We start from the raw sequence: 21,522 nt of genomic DNA, 5'->3' as shown, positions 1-21,522 counted from the left end.
GTACTTTTTTAAAAAAATGCCTCAGTTAATTGTTAGTTTACAGGGTTTTCAACATTCTTAAAGGCGACATTATTAAACCTTTTTTTGTGTAAGTTAGAATACTGTAGGTCTATGATTTAATTGAATTTCTTCTCACAAAATCACTCTCACATAAAGATAAAGATCTTACCAGCTTTATTCTTACCAGTTTTAGTGCCTTTCAGAATGAGCTGTTTAAGGGCTCTGTCACTTTTATGTAAATAAGCATGTATATGCTGAGAGTTTACCACAAGTTAAAAAAGCTAATTCATGCTTAACTGCACTGATAGAAGCACAAAACTCATTATTTAAAAGTACTCACATCTCCCTCATCTGCTGACTTGACACAGACAGTAGGAGTAGGTATAGATTCCTCCCTCAGACAAAGTCTGCTGGCCTTCACAATAAGGAGAGCATCAGCTGACTCACAGGAAATGCATGGATGGATTTTTTTTTTGCACTTGATTTGCATGTTTATAGAGGCAGTATCCTGAAGAAAATAAGACTCAGAGAAATTAAATGAATAATATATCAAATACAGCTTTATTAAACATTTGCTTCTTTCGTTTTCATTGACATCATTATCAATATCGTAATAAAATTCCTCTAAAACAGGAGCACACGCCTATGTTGTACCAGTTGGAGACTTTTACGACTCTAAAATTCTGCATGTTCGGCTTCAGAACATAACGCTCGGAAAAAATATATATATTTATTTTTCATATACTGTATTTGTATTTCTACATTTCACCTACAATAAAAAGGCACTTGGCAAAAAGGAAATACTGATAAAATATTTCAATGTGCAACAAGAAAAAAACTGATACCGGCCTTTCCTGGCCAAAGTCATACATTAACCCTTTGTGCACCGCTGCGGCACATTCAGCTTCCCGTTCCCGTTTGGTTTTGTTCGGATTTTTCTGAAGCGAGAATGAAGAGCGTCGTCACGTCAGAGCGCAGACTGTACCGTAGATTCGCTGCCTCTCAGTGACGCTGTGTTTTACTGCATTTTTATCATTTACTGCATAACCGTGACACTCCGTCACGCTGAGATCAGTTATTGCTAATCTATAATAATAACAATCATCTTCATCTTCGCTCTGTCCGAGCTCCTAATGTCCCTCAGTGCTCAAAGGGTTAACCGTGTGGACCCTGCCGGGTCGGTGTCATATTCAGCTTCCTCAGATTCACCGTCTGAGTGACCCGAAGAAATCGAGGGTGGAGCAGAGAAACAAGGTCTTAGGAGGTCTGAGGACATCCAGAAGGTTTAGGGAGGTCTGAGGAGGTTTAGAGAGATTGTGGGATGTCTGTCTTGTGAGGTTTAAGGTGGTCTGAGGAGGTTTGCGCTTTTTAAAGGAGATTTTAGTAGGTCTGAAGAGGTTTCTAGAAGTTTTGAGGAAGTTTTAAGGTGGTTTGAGGAGGTCTAATGAAGGTTGAGAATCCTAAATGGGTTCTGATGAGGATAGGGACGTCTAAATGGGGTCTACAAGGGTTTGCGGAGATCTGAGGAGGTTTGAGTTTATCTGAGGAGGTCTAAAGGGCTTTGGGTAGGTTTGGATGCGTTATACGTGATCTGAGGAGGTTTGGAGAGATTTGGGAGGTCTAAATGGGGTCTGAGAGGATTTGAGGAGGTTTGAGTTAGTTTGAGGAAGTCTTAGGAGGTTTGAGTTGGTTTGGAGAGATTTGGGAGGTCTAAATGGGATCTGAGAGGGTTTGAGGAGGTCTAAGTTAGTTTGAGGAGGTTTGGATGGGTTTAGGGAGATTTGGTAAGTCTAAATGGGGTCTGAGAGGGTGTGAGGAGGTCTGAGAGGGTTTGAGGAGGTTTGGTTGGTTTAGGTAGATTTTGGAGGTCTAAATGGGAATCTGAAAGGGTTTGAGGAGGTCTGAGTTGGTTTGGGGAGATTTAAGAGGTCTAAATGGGGTTTGAGAGGGTTTTAGCAGGACTAAGTTGGTTTGTGGAGGCCTGAGTTGGTTTGGGGAGATTTAGGAGGTTTAAATTGTGTCTAAGAAGGTTTAAGGAGGTATGAGTTGGTTTGGTGGAGATTTAGGAGGTTTAAATGGTGTCTAAGAAGGTTTAAGGAGGTCTGAGTTGGTTTGGTGGAGATTTAGGAGTTTAAATGGTGTCTAAGAAGGTTTAAGGAGGTCTGAGTTGGTTTGGTGGAGATTTAGGAGGTTTAAATGGTGTCTAAGAAGGTTTAAGGAGGTCTGAGTTGGTTTAGGGAGGTCTAAGGACATCTAACATGGTTTGAGGAAGTCTGTAGGCAGTCTAAGGGGCTTTGATAAATTTTGAGAAGTTTTGAGGAGTTTTAAAGGTTTGATGATGTATGAAGATGTTTAAAGGATTTAGAGGAGTTTAACTTGTTTTTAAGGATGATAACGGCCATTCTGCATTCTTCTGAACCCATATTTCCCTTTCCATAGTGTGTAGTGTTTGTGTATAAGGTGTAGTGTGTGTGTGTGTGTGTGTGGTAACAAGCTCTGTGTCGGGCAGTGTATTCAGCATATTCAACAGAAGGTTCAGTGACCCAGTTTCACAGTGCAGGCAGCACTCGGCTTACTTTCCTGATCTGCTTTAGAAAGTAAAACGCCAACTGGGAATCTAACATTATCAGGAAATCTTCCAGTAAACATATGTCTCACATCTAGGGCCGGGCAAATCATCAAAAATGAACTGAACCTCTGTTTGGACGTGATCTTGTCAATGTTAATTTAGGTTCATTTGGGTTTTTAGGTAAAATTTGTTCAATAAATCATGATATTGATTTGAGATTATATCACCCAGTTTCAGGAGATGGAAATCGCCCATCATTATAAGCGTTATTATGGACTTGTGCCAATTGTCTCAGGAAAAGAGAGAGCAAGAGTGAAAGAATGAGCTGCACTCATCAAGAACCTAGAGCGAGCTGACCGTGGGCCCACAGCCATCTTTTTAACAGAGTTTCCTGACCTGGAACTTCATGGTTTGACTGTCCGTGGGGAACTGGGTCAGTCCTGTGGAGGAGCTCCTTTATACTTTACATAATCACACTTTTCAGTGCTCCACCCCCTTTTCAGTGCTCCACCCCCTTTTCAGTGCTCCACCCTCATGGTGAGAAAGCTGAATGCAGAGCAGCAATATTCGAGAAATGAGATAAAGCAACGTCAACATCAGAAAATGTCTCGTCCAACCAATATAGCAAACATCAATAACTGTAGCTTCTTTCTCAAAGGTATTTGACATTTCAGGGGGTTTAGGGAGGTCTGCAGAGGTTTGGTGAGGTTTAAGTTGGATTTAAGGAGGTTTGGAGATGTTTAGGGAGGTTTGAAGAGGTTTGGGGGTGAGTTTAAATGGGATTTGAGAAGGTTTGAGAACCCTAAATGGGGTTTGAGCTAGTCTGAGTAAGTTTGGGAAGTCTAAAGAGGGTTTGAGAAGGTTTGAGAAGGTCTGATGAGGATTGTGGAGATTTGAAAAGGTTTCTGAAATTTAGTGGAGGTTTAAAGAGGTCTGATAAGGTATGAGGGGGACTGGGAATTCTGACGGGAGGTTTGGAGAGGTCTGAGAAGGTTTAAGGAGGCCTGAGGAGGTTTGAGAGAGACTGGGAAGACTGGGAAGGGATTGAGGATTTTTGAGGAGGCCTGAGCAGGTTTGATAAGGTTTGAAGGATGTTTAACAAGACTTGACGAGGTTTGATGATGGTGTTAAGGTTTGGGAAATCCTAAATGGGATTTAAAAGGTGTTTAGGAGGTTTGAGGGGTACTGGGAAGTCTAAAGGGGAGTTGAGAAGGTTTGATGAGGTCTAAGGAGGATTGGGGCGATTTGAAAAGGTTTGAGGATGTTTGGAGATGTTTAAGGAGGCCTGAGGTGGTTTGATAAGGTTTGATAATGTGAAGAGGTTTAATTGGGATTTGAGTTAATAAGGTTTGATGATGTTGGGAGGTTTGAAGGGGGTTTGAGGTGGTCTCATGAGATCTGGGAATCCTAAATGGAGTTCAATCAGGTTTTAAGAGATTTGAAGAGTTTTAAGGAGGCCTGAGGAGGTTTAAGGTGGACTGGGAAGTCTAAAGGGGGGTTGACAAGGTTTGAAGGTGGTCTAACAAGGCTTGGTGAGGTTTGACGATGGCGTCATATGGAGATTTGAACAGTTTTAAGAAGGCTTGAGGAGGTTTAAGGTGGACTGGGAAGTCTAAAGGGGGGTTGAGAGGGTTTGAAGGTGGTCTAACAAGGCTTGATGAGGTTTGACGATGGCGTCATATGGAGATTTGAACAGTTTTAAGGAGGCCTGAGGGGGTTTAAGGTGGACTGTGAAGTCTAAAGGGGGGTTGAGAAGGTTTGAAGGTGGTCTAACATGGCTTGATGAGGTTTGACGATGGCGTCATATGGAGATTTGAACAGTTTTAAGGAGGCTTGAGGAGGTTTAAGGTGGACTGGGAAGTCTAAAGGGTGTTGAGAAGGTTTGAAGGTGGTCTAACAAGGCTTGATGAGGTTTGACGATGGCGTCATATGGAGATTTGAACAGTTTTAAGGAGGCTTGAGGAGGTTTAAGGTGGACTGGGAAGTCTAAAGGGGGGTTGAGAGGGTTTGAAGGTGGTCTAACAAGGCTTGATGAGGTTTGACGATGGCGTCATATGGAGATTTGAACAGTTTTAAGGAGGCCTGAGGGGGTTTAAGGTGGACTGTGAAGTCTAAAGGGGGGTTGAGAAGGTTTGAAGGTGGTCTAACATGGCTTGATGAGGTTTGACGATGGCGTCATATGGAGATTTGAACAGTTTTAAGGAGGCTTGAGGAGGTTTAAGGTGGACTGGGAAGTCTAAAGGGTGTTGAGAAGGTTTGAAGGTGGTCTAACAAGGCTTGATGAGGTTTGACGATGGCGTCATATGGAGATTTGAACAGTTTTAAGGAGGCCTGAGGAGGTTTAAGGTGGACTGGGAAGTCTAAAGGGGGGTTGAGAGGGTTTGAAGGTGGTCTAACAAGGCTTGATGAGGTTTGACGATGGCGTCATATGGAGATTTGAACAGTTTTAAGGAGGCCTGAGGAGGTTTAAGGTGGACTGGGAAGTCTAAAGGGGGTTGAGAAGGTTTGAAGGTGGTCTAACAAGGCTTGATGAGGTTTGACGATGGCGTCATATGGAGATTTGAACAGTTTTAAGGAGGCCTGAGGAGGTTTAAGGTGGACTGGGAAGTCTAAAGGGGGGTTGAGAGGGTTTGAAGGTGGTCTAACAAGGCTTGATGAGGTTTGACGATGGCGTCATATGGAGATTTGAACAGTTTTAAGGAGGCCTGAGGGGGTTTAAGGTGGACTAGGAAGTCTAAAGATGGGTTGAATAGGTTTGAAACAGTCTGATGATCTGTGAAGAGGTTTAAAGAGGATTTAAGGAAGTCTGACGAGGAGCCATCTTTCCCCCACACCCTTTTCCGTGCTACACCCTCGATGTGGTGAGAAAGCTGAATGCAGAGCAGCAATATTGGAGAAATGAGATAAAGCAACGTCAACATCGGAAAAATGTCTCGTCCAAACAATATAGCAAACATCAGTAACTGTAGCTTCTTTCTGCTTTCGAAGGTATTTGCACGCGTCGTAAAACAGTATGTTGGAGAAGGAGAAGAAGGATTAGGATTGGTTTCACCCGGAATGTCGGAATCTCTGGACACATCAAAGAGCGCGACCAGCAACATTTTTTTTTTTCAGGAATGTTCGGAAAAAAAATTCGTCCTGAGGAGAATTTTTTTTTGTTTTTTTTTAGACATCGTGTTTTAAAAGTGAGGAAAGCGGGTAGCACCAGGAGATACGGAGTTATGCTTTAAACCTAAACACTGAGATTTTAGTTGTTAACAAGGTGACGATTTGAGTGTAGAAGTAAGAGTGTAAACAGACGATCGACTGCGATATAAAAGAGGAATGTGTGATTTTTTTTGTTTTTTATTTCCCGTATTTATTGAGCGCTCGGCGCGTTCAGATCCGGGCGGAATTGTTGAACACAGTGCATCTGACTGAGTCTCTTTCTGAGGTAAACACTGCCATCAAACGCTCGGTTAAACACACACCAATCTCTGTATATATGTGTGTGTGTGTGTGTAAGTGTTTTTACGTAATGCACTGCATGGCTGTGCTCCACAGCTGCGTCCCGAGAGGGCTGATTTCAACACAAACTCTGTGCTATGTCATTTAAAGGTCTATAGCCATGCTGCGCTAATTCCCAGCAATTGAGGCGCAGTTATAATAAAAACAGTGTCCAGCAGGTGGCACAGTCGTGTACTATACTGTATGTGTAATGAACAGGGAATGTGATGCTTAGCGTAATATAATATTAATATTAATAATAATCTTTATCTGGAATCTCAAACTCAAACTTTTGAGTCTTGTGTCTTGGTACCAAAAAAAAAATACCCAGGTTCAGGCTTCAGACCCGCCGTCAGGTAAACAGTAAGTAATAATAATAGTAATAGTGCTGGCTGAGTTTTTTCTGTTTCTTTTTTTCCCTCTCAGAGAACAGATTGTCATTTATATATTTATATATATATATATTTCTTGAACAGTTAGCTAGATCATTTTTTTAGCAGCAAATGCGAGGTTTCTGTATAAGCCAGCATAAAAAAAAAAAAAACGTAGCCTCGAACTGGGGATGTGTTAGTTAAAGATACAGGCTAGTTAAAGATACTCTGATTGTCGTCTGAAAAAAAAAGAAATAAACCCCATCTGACCCTTAATCTTAGTTTCACACTGCTGCCTTAAAACAAACAAAAAAAAAAAAAGTCTGAAAAAACCCTTTAAAGATTCTGTGGGCATCCACAGATACCTGTGTCATGAAATTATGTAAAGGCCCTGTTCACACCTGGCATTTTTAATCCGTATCCTGCTGTGAGATGGTCTGTGTAATGTTTAGTAGTATCTTAATTTTCTGACCGTGTCAAGCTAAATTCGAAAATAGAAAATTGGGTATAAAAGTTAATTATTTTTATTTTTTTCATTCAGTATAGTGAAGAAGAAATGTGTTTTTATCCAATTTTTCAATTATCCACATTTTACTTTTTGTTTCAGCCTTTCACAAACAGAATTTTAAGAAGTTGAATTTTCTCTCGGTTTTCAGATTTGTCCATTTTTGTATCCTGTAACACAAATCTGATGGTATAATCCAACTTGCAAAATGCAAAAGTTGAAAAATCAGAAAATAAAGAAACGATTAATTTTTTTCATTTTTTCTGAAAAATCCAATTGTGAGCGGCAGAGATAAAAAAAAAACCGTATTAATTAAAATGTATTTCTTGTACACTGCACTAAATAATAATAATAATAATAAATAGTTTATTTATTATTTATTTATATTATTTATAATTTATTATTATATAGTCATGGCTAAAAGTGTTGGCACTAGATCTTAGATCGGGCCCAAAAAATTCGACCCGCCCCGCCCCATAAACTGTCATTATGAGCCTGAGCCTGATTCAAACCCCACATTTTTTATAGTAAGAAGAGCATTAAAACTGAGCTTTATAAAAACATTTCAGAATCTGTTCAGAATCATGTTAATTAACATTGCAGCACTGAAAAAAAATCTGAATGTGAATCCGAATGTGATCGATTTAAAGTGATGGGATTATATTGCTCCTCAAGACTCTTACGATCAATCTGATCTCCCAGTGGATTGCATCGTATTAATGCCAGGTGTGAATATCAGGGTCTCAGTGTTGGTCAGCTATAGAGTAAACATGACAGAGACAGCGAGTGATGACCAGCAGAGAAACCCCGCCCACTGTTTTAGTCTTGTCTGTTTTGTGTTTGTGTTTCATTGTGTTTTTGTGTCATGTAACCTTTGTTGGTTTTTTTTTATAAGTCAGTTCTTGGATTCGATTCTTGGTCCCAAAGGAATCTTCGTTGAACATATATATCATATCTATCTCGCGCTTTTGCACCTGCACTGTATACAGTTCAGTTCAGTTGTAGGAAACAGCTTAGCTCCACCCCCTTTCTGCCACAGGCCACACCCACCCTCAACCCCACCCTTCTCAAAGATATACCCCTACACTGAAAAAAATTATGATGCGTAAAATTTACAATTTACAAAAAAAAGTTTCGCAACTTTCTGCATTTGCTATTTTTAAGTAAATTTAATTTCAGATAAATTTAAGTAACTTTAACTCTGTTTCAAGAGTAAATAAGTGAACTGAACTTCAGTCAATCCTTTCTTTTATTAAACTTTACTTCATTTATTTTTACTGAATCAATCCTTTCTTTTAGTAAACTTTACTTCATTTATTTTTACTGAATCAATCCTTTCTTTTAGTAAACTTTACTTCATTTATTTTTACTGAATCAATCCTTTCTTTTAGTAAACTTTACTTCATTTATTTTTACTGAATCAATCCTTTCTTTTAGTAAACTTTACTTCATTTATTTTTACTGAATCAATCCTTTCTTTTATTAAACTTTACTTCATTTATTTTTACTGAATCAATCCTTTCTTTTAGTAAACTTTACTTCATTTATTTTTACTGAATCAATCCTTTCTTTTAGTAAACTTTACTTCATTTATTTTTACTGAATCAATCCTTTCTTTTAGTAAACTTTACTTCATTTATTTTTACTGAATCAATCCTTTCTTTTAGTAAACTTTACTTCATTTATTTTTACTGAATCAATCCTTTCTTTTAGTAAACTTTACTTATTTATTTTTACTGATTCAATCCTTTCTTTTAGTAAACTTTACTTCATTTCTGCATACAATATTACCTAATTACAATTACTTAATTTATACAATATTACTAAAAAAATTCAATATTAAACACACATTCAAATATTTACATAATCTCACAAATTTTGGCCAAGTCTCACTGTCTCAACAGATGGATAGCATGTAATACAATGTTTTTATTTTTAGTAGTATACTTAATTAAGCAAAGGTTACTAACAAAAAGGATTGATTAAGCAAGAATACAATTACAATTACTTAATTTATACAATATTACTCAAATAATTTATGATACATAATACATTATAATTCCTGAAAATTAGATATTTTTAGTTAAAACACACGGATGGGATATAATACATTCTTTATACTAGTAAACTAAAAATAATGTATTACATGCCTCCATGTGTTGAGACAGTGAGACCTGGTCTGTTTATAAAATAATTTGTGATTACATAATTATTTAAAAGTGTGTTTTAACTAAAATTATATATAATAATAATATTGTATAAATTAAGTAATTGTAATTAGGTAATATTGTATACAGAAATGAAGTAAAGTTTACTAAAAGAAAGGATTGACTGAAGTTCAGTTCACTTATTTACTCTGTGTAACTCTATTAAAGTCTTGAAACCGAGTTGAAGTTACTTAAATTTATCTCTTAATTAAATTAACTTAAAAAAAAGTAAATGCAGAAAGTTGCAAAACTTTTTTTTAAGTAATTTTACTCATCATTTTTTTCAGTGTATGAGACACAGGGTACGAGGAATCAGCTGACCACTGCTGGCTTCAACACAACCGGGCCAGAAGGGATGACCACCCAGGACAGGGGGTCATGAGACGCCCCCGTGGAGAGGTTGAGCACGCCCCCCGGGCCATCCTCGCCCTCCTCTGCGCCACTCCTGCCCTGGCTGTGCCCTCTGCCGGATGCCAGCATGGGCACTATGGGTAAACCCAGGGCGGAGGAGGAGAAGGCGGAGGACAGCAGGGTGGATTTGGCCAGGCCGAGCGCCGAGCCGTTGAAGGCCAGGACCGGGGTCCCCGCCAGGCCGGCCGGAGGGGAGCCGGGGCTCCCGAGCGTGCTCAAGTCCAGGGGCCGCGGGCTGAGGGACGAAAGGGGCAGGGACCCCCCGAGGCCCTGCAGGTTGTGGCCCCCCAGCAGAGCGGCGGTGCTCGGGATGATGATGTGTGCGCCGCTGACGTAGGTCAGCTCCGACTCTTTCTTCAGCCCCGCGATCTGAGCCGACTTCACCAGGGACCCCATGGCCCCGGGGCCCATCTGCTCCTGCGAGACGAAGTGCCCGTGAGCCTTTATGTGCTTCCGCAGCGAGCTGGGGTCCGTGTACCGCTTTAGACAGCCCACCATCTTGCAGTAGTAGGGCTTGTCCACGTAGTGCGTGCGCGTGTGCTTGAAGCGGTCGCTGGAGTTGGAGTAGCGCTTGTTGCAGCCTTCATACGGGCAGATGTAGGGCTTCTCTCCTGAAACAGAGAGGAGGATTTAACCCCAGAACACTAACGTTAAAATCAGTAACACCAGCACTAACGCTGGGTATACACCGTATGACTGTATGACAAGTTTTGGAACCCTTCTTTAATTTTACAACATATACACATCACATAAAATTAAGAAAAAGGTACAGTGCCTTGCAGTGCCTTGTATTTAGCCCCCTTGAACTTTTCAAACTTTTGCCACATTTCAGGCTTCAAACATAAAGATATAAAACTTTAATTGTTTGTAAAGAATCAACAACAAGTGGGACACAATTGTGAAGTGGAAGAAATTTATTGGATGTTTTCAACTTTTTTTAGAAATAAAAAACTGAACAGTAGGACATGCAATATTATTCGCCCCCCCTGCGTTAATACTTTGTAGTGCCACCTTTTGCTGCAATTTTAGCTGCAAGTTGCAAATCAGTTTTGCACATCGAGAGACTGAATTTTGCCCATTCTTCCTAACAAAACAGCTGGAGCTCAGTGAGGCTGGATGGACAGCGTCGGTTTGTGAAAAGCAGTTTTCAGCTCTTTCCACAGATTCTCCATTAGATTCAGGTCTGGACTTTGACTTGGTCATTCTAACACATGGATACATTTATTTGTGAACCGTTCCATTGCAGATTTTGCTTTATGTTTTGGATCATTGTCTTGTTGGAAGATACAGTAAATCTCCGTCCCAGTCTCCAGTCTTTTGCAGACTTTAACCTGTTTTCTTCCAGAATTGTTCTGTATTTGGCTCCATCCATCTTCCCATCAATTTTAACCATCTTTCCCTAACCATGTCCCTGCTGAAGAAAAGCAGGCCCAAACCATGATGCTGCCACTATCATGTTTGACAGTGAGGATCGTGGGTGTGTTCAGGGTGATGAGCTGTGTTGCTTTTATGCCAAACATAACGTTTTGTATTGTGGCCGAAAAGTTTGATTTTGGTTTCATCTGACCACAGAACCTTCTTCCACATGTTTGGTGTGTCGCCCAGGTGGCTCATGGCAAACTTTAAACGAGACTTTTTATGGATATCTTTGAGAAATGGCTTTCTTCTTGCTACTCTTCCATAAAGGCCAGATTTGTTCAGGGTACGACTGACTGTTGTCCTATAGACAGAGTCTCCCACCTCAGCTGTAGATCTCTGCAGTTCATCCAGAGTGATCATGGGCCTCTTGGCTGCATCTCTGAACAGTCTTCTCCTTGTTTGAGCTGAAAGTTAATATGATCGTTTGCACAGTGCTCCTTGAGATGTTTAAAGCTTGGGAAATCATTTAGTATCCAAATCCGGCTTTAAAATTCTCCACAACAGTATCTCGGACCTGCCTGGTGTGTTTTTCCTTGGTCTCCATGATGCTCTCTGCTGTTTAAACAAAACTCTGAGACTCTGATCACAGAGCAGGTGCATTTATACAGAGACTTGATTAAACACAGGTAGATTCTATTTATCATCATCAGTCATTTAGTTCCTCACTGAACTTGTGAGGACTGGAGTGAGTTTGCTGCACTGAAAGTAAAGGGGCTGAATAATATTGCACTATCCCACTTTTCAGTTTTTTATTTCTAAAAAATGTTTAAAATAAACAATAAACTTTGTTCCACCCAGCGTTAAGAGTTCTACGGTTAAAAAGAAAGAGAAGAGAGAGATCTAAATGTGTTTCAGAACCGACCTGTGTGAGAACGGTTGTGGATCTTTAGGTTCTCCAGGCGGGAGAAGCTCTTGTTGCAGGTGGGGCAGCGGTGGGGCTTCTCGTTGGTGTGTGTGCGGATGTGGATTAACATTTTGTACCTACAGAGACAGACAGGACTTTTAAAATATTTTCCACATTTTTTTATCCAACTTTCCCCAATTCTGAGACACAATTACCCAGAACTGAATACAAAGGTTTGTCCAAACTTTTGACTGGTGCTCTATATAACAAACCTACATGTTTTATATGTTTATTATACACTGCTCTAAACATTGCTTCCTAAAGGTGAAAAAAAATTGCTCACCTTGCGTTGAAGCCCCGCCCTTTCCGTGCACAGCCCTCCCAATGGCAACAATACCCAGAATCTTTTTCAGGCTTGACATGGAAGTCATTTACGTGGTCTACCAGGTCTTGCAAAGAATCAAAAAGCAAGTGGCACTGCAAAAAACAAAACAAAAAAAAAACAGAATTTAAAATACTTTTTTTAAAATATGTACTATATTTTTTATACTATATACTTTATACTACATTTCCTTAAAATGTATTTTGGAAAATTGCATTATTTTTTTATTTATTTCAAATTTATATCCTATTTTCTTCCCAATTTATACAGCCAATTACCTAACCCACTCTTCAGGACTCCCCTTATCACTAGTAATGCCCCAACACACCAGGCTAATGAAGACTAGCACACGCCTCCTCCGACACATGTGAAGTCTCCAAGACTCCGCCTCTTTTCGAGCTGCTGCTGATGCAGCATTACCGAGTAGCATCACAGCGCTAACTCTCGGAGGAAAGCGCAGCGACTAGGTTCTGATACATCAGCTCACAGATGCAGCCTTGTGCTGATCCACATCACCCTAGTAGTGATGAGGGGAAAGAGCGCCATCTACAGTACCCACCCAGAGAGAGCAAAACCAATTGTGCTCTCTCAGGGCTCCAGCAGCTGATGGTAAGCTGCATGAACGGGATTCAAACCAGCAATCTTCTGATATCGTCTTGCTTAAAGTAAGTTCTTACTAATACACAGCTCTAGCACAGCACTTCCCCTCCCTTACCTTTCTCCAGCGACAGTACAGCTGCTCATCTGCCGAAAGATCAGGAGACGCCCGCTTGTCCTTTGATTGGCCGCTGAACATGGAGGAGGGCAGGTGGAGCCCGCTTCCTCCCCCGATTGGTACAAAGAACTGGAAGCCTTGTGAGGACTGTCCTCCCTCGACGTATCGGATGTGAGACGAGTCCTGTTCAAGTGAGAGAACCCGAATTAAAGGAAAGACACAATCTTATTTATCATTTGTTTAATGTGTAAATTTTATGTATTATGTTTTTATTTTCACTTGATTCTCTCCCTAATTCATCAATTAGCCAATTAACCCTATCCACACACTGGTAATACCATTGACACAAGGAGGAACAGGACCAGTGCATGCCTCCTCCAATACATGTAAAGTCAGATCCAGCATCACAGTGCCCTCAGAGGAAAGCGACGGACCCTCAGCTCTGATACACCAGCTAACAGAAACCTGTGCTGGCCAACATCACAATGGGAGTGATGAGGGAAGAGCGACAGCTTGACCTACTGTGCTCTCTCTCTCTCAGACTCTGGCTGCTGATGCTGAGGACAGAGAGTCAGCCTCTTAGTCTGCTGAGCCACTTGAAGCCCCATTAAAAAGATTAGTGTATATAGTTTTGTGTATATAGTAAAGTTGCCAAACAGGATATCAAATATTAGACAGCAAATAATCAGACATGGTGAGAAATGTAGTGCTATACAGTACCAGACTATGAAGGAACACATAAGGAATCATGTAGTAAACTTTAAAGTGAAGCATTGAGGTCATTGGAGGTATTTTAAAAATAAAATGAAAGTTGGCCCGCTATTAAGCGGGTTTTTATAATGTGAGATTCAAAGTTTGAACACAGGGTGTCGCTATCACATAAACCCAATTTAAAACACTCCTCAATGGAAAGGAAAGTCAATAGAAAAGAAGCTGTTAATGGCAACAGTTGGTTCAAATCAAAGCTCTCAGTTTGAATAGTACAGTATATGTGCCCACGAATGTTCCTTTAACTCAATATAGTTGAGTATTGTTTAGAAATCTCCAATTTAATGTAAAACAGACTTAATTTATTTGAGAAAAAATTGGGAAAATTAATTGCCCACCCCTGGCATAAAGGATAGAGTATACACAGAGAAGGTAGAATATGGTCAGCGTGGGAAAACAGAGCTGAGTGTGAGTTAAATTCCAGCCCGGCTGCGGTTCTGGGAGTGCTGAACAATGTGAGAAACGTGTTTAACCGATCTCATAACATGTGGATGACTCCCCCCCGAGCTCAAATGGGCATCATTGGAGGGTGGCAGCAGGAATGCTGAGGCTGGGGAGATCTGAAGAGGATCTTTGATTGGCGAGGCCGTGCGGCTCGGCCCGCTGAATAAGCGCAGCCAGCAGACCCACAATTCAATTGGAAGAAAATTGAATTAGGCAGCATGAGGTCCGCCTGGCCATCTCTCAGAGTAAATCTGATTTACCCAGCGTCCCATCAGCCGGGCGAGAGAGAGAGACGGACACAGAGATAGAGAGAGAGAGAGAGAGAGAGAGGCTTGTGTAGGAGAGAGGACACAGGGGGTATTTAATAACAGCCCCATCCCACAGGGAGGGGCAGGGTCACCGAGGCTGAAGCTTATTATATTGCTTTGTACACACGAAGTCTCTGGTTTAAGCTGAGAGCCATCTTATGTACCTAATATTTTGGCAGAATCAATGTCAGAGTATATTTTTCATAAGTAAATTAATAACTGTGTCCCTAATAGATTATATAAACAATATAACATACTATTATTACAATCCCACAGGATAGAAAATCACCACAGAGCGGCTATTAGCTATTAGTGGTGTGTTAGTGTCAATCACTCAATCAAACAATCAATCAACCTTTATTTTTACTCAGGAACACATTGAGGGTGACCCTTATTTTCAATGCAGCCAATTTTCAGCCAATTTAATCAGGTTAAGCTAATATAAAGAATGAAAATTTTAAATTTAATTGGCAAAAGCATCAGAAAAATGAATAAACAAACAAACAATTACGTGTCAAGTAAGAATAAATCAAATAATTAAAGAATAAAAGGGTATGTGTGCAGGCTAAAATTTAAAGCATGTCAAAAATTAGATGAATAATTAGAATAAAAAAATAACAAACACAAATTACAAATAATAAAAGACTAGAAAATGAAGTAGCTAAAAATAACCCTAAGATTGTAAATAAAAACACTCAACCAAATACAGATCTGAAAAAAAATAAGAGCTCACTTAAAAATGATGAGTTTCTTTGATTTTACCAAATTAAAAACCTCTGGAATTTAATCAAGAGGAAGATGGATGATCACAAACCATCAAACCACCAAACTGAACTGCTTGAATTTTTGCACCAGGAGTGAAGCAGCATAAAGTTATCCAAAAGCAGTGTGTAAGACTGGTGGAGGAGAACATGATGCCGAGATGCATGAAAACTGTGATTAAAAAGCATCAGGATTATTCCACCAAATATTGATTTCTGAACTCTAAAAACTGAACTCTTATTCTCATTTGTAATAAATGTTGTCTGTAGTTTATAGAATAAAACAGCAATGTTCATTTTACTCAAACATAAACCTATAAATAGCAAAATCAGAGAAACTGATTCAGAAACTGAAGTGCTCTCAGTTTTTGTTAATAAAAATTATAATAATAGCTGCTCTCTGGTGGTTTTCTATTCTGTGGGGTTCTGAGTATTGAAGAACAGGGGAAAGAAGGATAATAATAAAGTATGCAGAGAAACAGAATGACTATAAAGTCTATTCTCTATAGTTCTATATGATCAGTGGATCTGATAGATGAATATTAGCTCTGTGGGTGAGGTGTGAGGTGATTCTCTTACTCCTGGATAGACGTGGGCGGACCCGTTTCCGCTGGCGAGGTCGGGGGAGCACGCTGTGTGGCGTGAGGTGGGCGACATGCTGAGGTCCACGGCTGGAGGCGTGGGGGCTTCAGGCTTCTCCTGTGGTGCCAAGGGCACACCTGCAGTCACACACACACACACACACACACACAAGCTGTCAGCATTTGAATAGTTTATATATAAGTAAGTTGGCAGTAACTGAGAAGGGAAAATTTGAGAATTATAAAGTATGTGTAGTTAAATGTGTAAAATTGTATGAGCTGTCTGTCCCATTTTTTAAACATTTTATGGAGATTAATTTAAGATGTTTTAACCCTTAGAATCCTTAGCTTGTTTTAATGTGTTTTTTCTCCGTTTTTGTCTGTCTCTTGTTCAGGTCTTATAACACAGTAATTATATCAGACAGACACATGCCCTGAATTGTTATATTTTCCTGGAACTGATCATGTTTTGCTCAAAATTTTACCAAGCGCCTGTTTTTTTTTTCTTTTTTTCTTATTTTTGAATGTATAGACTTTAATATATTCACACCTAAGATATCTTTTCAAAAATAGTTAGACTAGAGTGTTTATGAGCTGAAAGCATAAGAATATTGATGATTTGAGTTCATTACATGGTTTATTAATTATTACTTTGACAAAATACATGGAGAAACAGCATCAGGCGGATTTATTTATTTTTCTTGATAATCAATCATCACACCTCTAGAATACATGTAGATACTAAAAACCTGACACTCAGAGCAGCCTATGCCTATGTATTTTATATCAGGACCAATATGGCCAATAATATTCCAACTAATAACAAAACTGATTTATTATATTAGATATTTATTTTTCAGCTGCTTATAATAACAACAAATATTATAATAAAGAGTTATTTTACAATATGCAGATAAAACACTTTTATTTAGGACACACAAAGAAAAGTATATAGAAAAATGTAAACTTTTTAGTCTAAATAAATAAAAATGTTTAGTGCAAAATAACTACTTAATAAAAATGTGCAAGTAAAATTAAAACTATATAAAGTAGTGCGCACACCATACCTAGCTTTAGTTTGAGTAAAGCAGGTAGTTTCACACTTTTTCTGTGGACACTATTTTTGGTCATTTACTGATATTAATATTTTTGAAACATCATATAAACATTATTAAGCCTCTTTTATGATAATAACTCCTCTGTTAGCATATAAAAGCGTGTGATATGCGTGGATGTGAGTGGTGATGATTGTACCCGTGTGGGGAGACGCAGGAGACGCCGGGACAATGATGGCCGTCCCATCGTCAGTCATCCGTAGCTGCCCTGCCTTTTTACCATGAACTGGAGATGTCCTGGAGCCTCTGTCCCACCCATTTGGATGCCTGGTCAACTTCAGGTCCAGTGGCTCATCCAAGGAGAGCATATCTGCAGCCAAGGGCGTCCAATCTGCAGGAAGAGACAACATAAATCTTTATAAAGCTGACTGAGAGATGTTCGAAGCTGTCTTCGAAGTAGGGCTGCACGATATTGGAAAAATATTACATCGCAACCCACCCCCACCAGGTCCAATGAAGAGCTGAGTCAGCGCCGAGCTCAACTCAAAACCCGAGGAAAACAGCAAAACAACAGTAATCGGCCCTTTAATCAGGCATTTAAATGGCTTTTTAATAGGTAAATAAGAGCGTTGGTATTTCTGGGATTAAAAGTGTGAATTCAGCTGTAACTGGAAATATCTGCGCTGCAAAACTGTGCTGGACTGACTGAGGTGCACAGCTTTCCACACATGCTCACGTTTACAAGCACGTGCCCAACCATGTGGATGGAGGCTATGCATGCGGTTACCTCGTGTTTACTCCTGCCCCCACTCCCCCATGCACTTCTCAGGCAGCAGCAGCCTGTCACTCACACAGACACAGAGACAGCACTGTTTATCTACTTCTTGTGTCTAAAATCAGAACATTGCAACATGACGTGTTTGATTTAATTGCCTTAAGTGACATCACACAATCTGCAATGTGACCATTGTGCTTGTGCACATCGCGATGGCGATGCTTAAACAATATATCGTGCAGCCCTACTCCGAAGCAAGAGTGTTCAGTGTGCTGTACTGTGATTGGCCACTAGGGCCACCAGAGCTTTCTATAAAGGAGCCAAAAGAAGCTTGAGCCAGGAAAGACGTTTACGGCTCCTCCCCTTTGATGACCTGGAAAAACAACACTATTGCCTACAGGGCCAGGTCTGCGGTTTTCCCGCCTAATTGGATTTGTTTGAAATTTAGAATCCAGTCACGAGTGAAAATTCAGAGGTGTTTGGGTGCGTTTTTGTGGGCTACTTTTAAAAATGACCACAGTCACTAAAAACAAAAATGGGTGTTGCCTTGAATGTTACGTGAACACGGCATGCAAATGTGTAAAGGTCTACACTAAAATTGATCTACCTTGGAACAACAAGAACCAAAAATTTGTTAAAATTAAATAAATAAAAGGACAAAATAATTTTTTTCTGAAGGTGGTTATAAACTAAAAGTTTAAGTTAAAGCCTCTGTGTGTCAGTTTAAATAGTGCTATGCATGTCATTTTAGTGTGTTAGCAATAGGAAAAAACTGTAATAATAGGCTGAAAGCAGGACAATAATAATAAAGTATACAGAGATCCAGATACAGTTATTATAGAACGACAAAGTATCTATGATTTAAAATCTAATTCATATTAGATTTCTGATTTACACTAATTTATGACATCATCAACTCCAATACCGCAGCTAAAATTCTACAATAAATCCTTTCTGGTCTAAACAGAGATACACTAACTCCAGCACGTTCACACTCGCCCACATGTTCAGAATTACCCATCACACCCCGCTCCCCCCGCTGACCTCTGCTGCTATGAAAGAATGTCTGCAATCCCATCCAGATGGCCACCCTGACCCCCGACTGCTGCCCCCCAGACACGACCCGTCAGAACCACAGCCGGTTCTAACACGCTCCCCGTCTCTCAGATCCGGAACTACACTCTTACTATACGCTCGGGATTATTACACTTATTATTACTGCTGTTACTGTAGTACTGCTGCTGCTGCTGCAGGAATAACACTGTGAGAGAGAGAGAGAGAGAGAGAGAGAGAGAGAGAGAGAGAGAGAAAGATAGATTGAAAGAGTGAAGGAGTGAAAGAGTGAAAGAGCAAGAGAAGGAGAGAAAGAGAGAGAGAAAGGTAAAGTTTGAAAGATTAAAAGAGAGAGAGAGAGAGAGAAAGATTAAGATTGAGAGAGTGAAAGAGGGAGAGAGAGAAAGACAGAGAGAGATAACGATAAAGATTAAAAGCATAAGAGATAGAAAAAGAGAAAGCACGAGAGAAAGCAAGATTGAAAGATTCAATGAGAAAGGGAAAAAATAGAAAGGTTGAAAGAGTGAGAGAGAGTAAAGAGAGAGAGAGAAAGAGAAAGATTAAAAGAGTGAAAGCGAGAGAGAGTAAGGAGAGACAGAGAAAGAAAGATTAAAAGAGTGTAAGAGAAAGAGAGTAAAGGGAGAGAGAGAAAGAGAAAGATTAAGAGAGAGAGAGAGATGGAGAGATAGAAAGAGAGATAGAGAGAGGGGTCAGTGAGTTCACTCACCGACCCATGAGGCCCGTCTATACCAGCCAGGAGAGCAAGATTAATAACTAACACTGTACACACACACACACACTCACACACACACACACACACACTCAATACTAATAGTGATAGATCTAAACTGTATTACCGTGATCACAGTCACTCACAGCACAACACTGTTGATATGTGTTTGTGTCAGGGGTGTCAGGGGTCAAGCATGAGGTGTGAGGTATAAGGTGTGTGGTGAGAGGTATAAAGTGTGCGGTTTATGGTGTTTATGGTGTTTGAGTCAGGTGTACGCATGAGGTGTGCAGTGTGATGTATAAGGTGTGAGATATATGGCGTGAGGTGTGCTGTGTGTGTGGTGTAACAAAGTATGCAGTGTGAGGTATATGGCGTGAGGTGTGTATGGTGTTCGAGTCAGGTGTACGCATGAGGTGTGCATTGTGAGGTATATCGTGTGTAGTTTGTAGTGTGCAGTGTGTATGATGTTCATATCAGGTGTATGCATGAGGTGTGCAGTGTGAGGTATAAGGTGTGTGGATTGTGGTGTGCAGTGTGAGGTATATCGTGTGTAGTTTGTGGTGTGCAGTGTGTATGATGTTCATATCAGGTGTATGCATGAGGTGTGTGGTGTGGGAGGTATGTGGTGTGAGATGTGCAGTGTGAGTGTGATTAGTGGTGTAAGAAAATATCGATATTGTATCGTATCTTATGTGCATCACCCCACACGGGCTCCGAGCATCACACACTGCCCCACACGGATTCGGCCATGAAAGACCCCAAAGGATCCCAAACAAAAGACCTTCTGAGACGAGTTATTGGTTCCATGTGCAAACCATTACTGCTCCATGCCTGAGGACAGCTGTAATACATCACCTCACCCCCCACCCCCCCCGTTTAATTATCTCACCTGAACCCTTAACGTCAGCCCCTCACACACACACACACACACACACACACACACCAGCCATCAGATAAAAACAGAATAAAAATGATAACAGATCATCAGAGCCTGGAACTTTTGATGCTGTGTTTTTCTTTAATTTATGAATACTTTATGAGCACATAGAAACACCATCCCAATCACCCAGCAACACCTTATCAACATTTTACCAACAATCTTAGCCAACATACAGTAATATCATACTAACCACCTAGCAACACCTCCTTACTTAGCAACACATTAACAACCACCTTGCAACAAATTAGCAAATATGCAGTACCTCAATACCAACTACCTTACCTAGCAACATCTAGCAATTTCTCCAACCACATAATAAAACCTTACCAATCACCAAGCAACGACCTAGTGTCACGCAGCCATGTTCTCCTTCCACACTACCGGACTCCATTTCCCAAAATCCCATGAACAATGACGTCAACAACACACGCTCACCTTCACCCAATCACGTTACGCTCCGACGCTCAGACTCACCTGTGTTCTGAGTTAGTTCCGGTTCATTTCCCTCTAGCTTCCTGTATTTAAGGCGGCCGTTTGTAAACAAACACCGCGAGGTATTGCCGACTCATGTTGCATACTAAGCGTTTTCCTGTTCACTGTTTTTGCCTTCTCGTTACGACCCTGTTTTCGGATTATCGGTTTATGTCTTTTGTTTTGCCCTTATTGGATTTTATGTATGGTTGGACTGTTTCTCGGTTTCGAACTCGGACTGTATTTTTGACTACATCTTCGGTTATCGGTGAGATCATTGTTTGCCTGGTTATTCTGTTAGCAGTATCTGTTAGCCTTCCTGCTAATAAACCTGTTTGTACTTTTAACTCGGCTCGCGTCACTCCTCTCTACCTGGAGTTACACCTAGCAACACCATACCAACCATTATGCCAGGACACGATACCATTAATTACAATATTATGTCCTGTCCCCTCTTAGGAATTCTACTGCTTTTAATTTAAAAAGAAGATATATAGGGACTGCATTTAAAAGTATACTTATTGAGGAGGATTTCTACTTTTGCTAGAGAAATATGTTACCTTCACTATCTCTACTTTAACACTCTCTACTTTGAAATTGTTGCTGTCCAATGGAAAACATCACAGTAGAGAGATATATGTAAGTTAATGTAAAAAAAAGTTTATTTCAGGTAATTTTGGAGAAATTCTATTAGTCCATTCATCAAGAAGCAGAAGATTATGAC

General features: G+C 40.2%; 1 protein-coding gene across 1 annotated transcript in view; it reads right to left on the bottom strand.

Annotated features, from left to right (window-relative positions):
- Positions 1-542: 542 nt before the first annotated feature.
- Positions 543-21,522, bottom strand: part of glis2b (GLIS family zinc finger 2b) — a 41,516-nt gene continuing 20,536 nt past the window's right edge. The window contains exons 2-7 of the mRNA XM_022665081.2: positions 17,026-17,217; positions 15,770-15,909; positions 12,910-13,092; positions 12,156-12,289; positions 11,831-11,949; positions 543-10,160 (exon numbers count right to left, since the gene is read on the bottom strand). Coding sequence (XP_022520802.1) covers positions 9,451-10,160; positions 11,831-11,949; positions 12,156-12,289; positions 12,910-13,092; positions 15,770-15,909; positions 17,026-17,194 — 1,455 coding nt within the window. The 5' untranslated portion in view covers positions 17,195-17,217 and the 3' untranslated portion in view covers positions 543-9,450. The remainder of the gene's footprint in view (positions 10,161-11,830; positions 11,950-12,155; positions 12,290-12,909; positions 13,093-15,769; positions 15,910-17,025; positions 17,218-21,522) is intronic.

The sequence above is a fragment of the Astyanax mexicanus genome, chromosome 19 (assembly GCF_023375975.1).
Source record: "Astyanax mexicanus isolate ESR-SI-001 chromosome 19, AstMex3_surface, whole genome shotgun sequence".
In the NCBI taxonomy this organism is placed as follows: domain Eukaryota; kingdom Metazoa; phylum Chordata; class Actinopteri; order Characiformes; family Acestrorhamphidae; genus Astyanax; species Astyanax mexicanus.
Note: the sequence above shows the minus strand (reverse complement) of the source record. Positions and strands in the feature narration are given on the sequence as shown.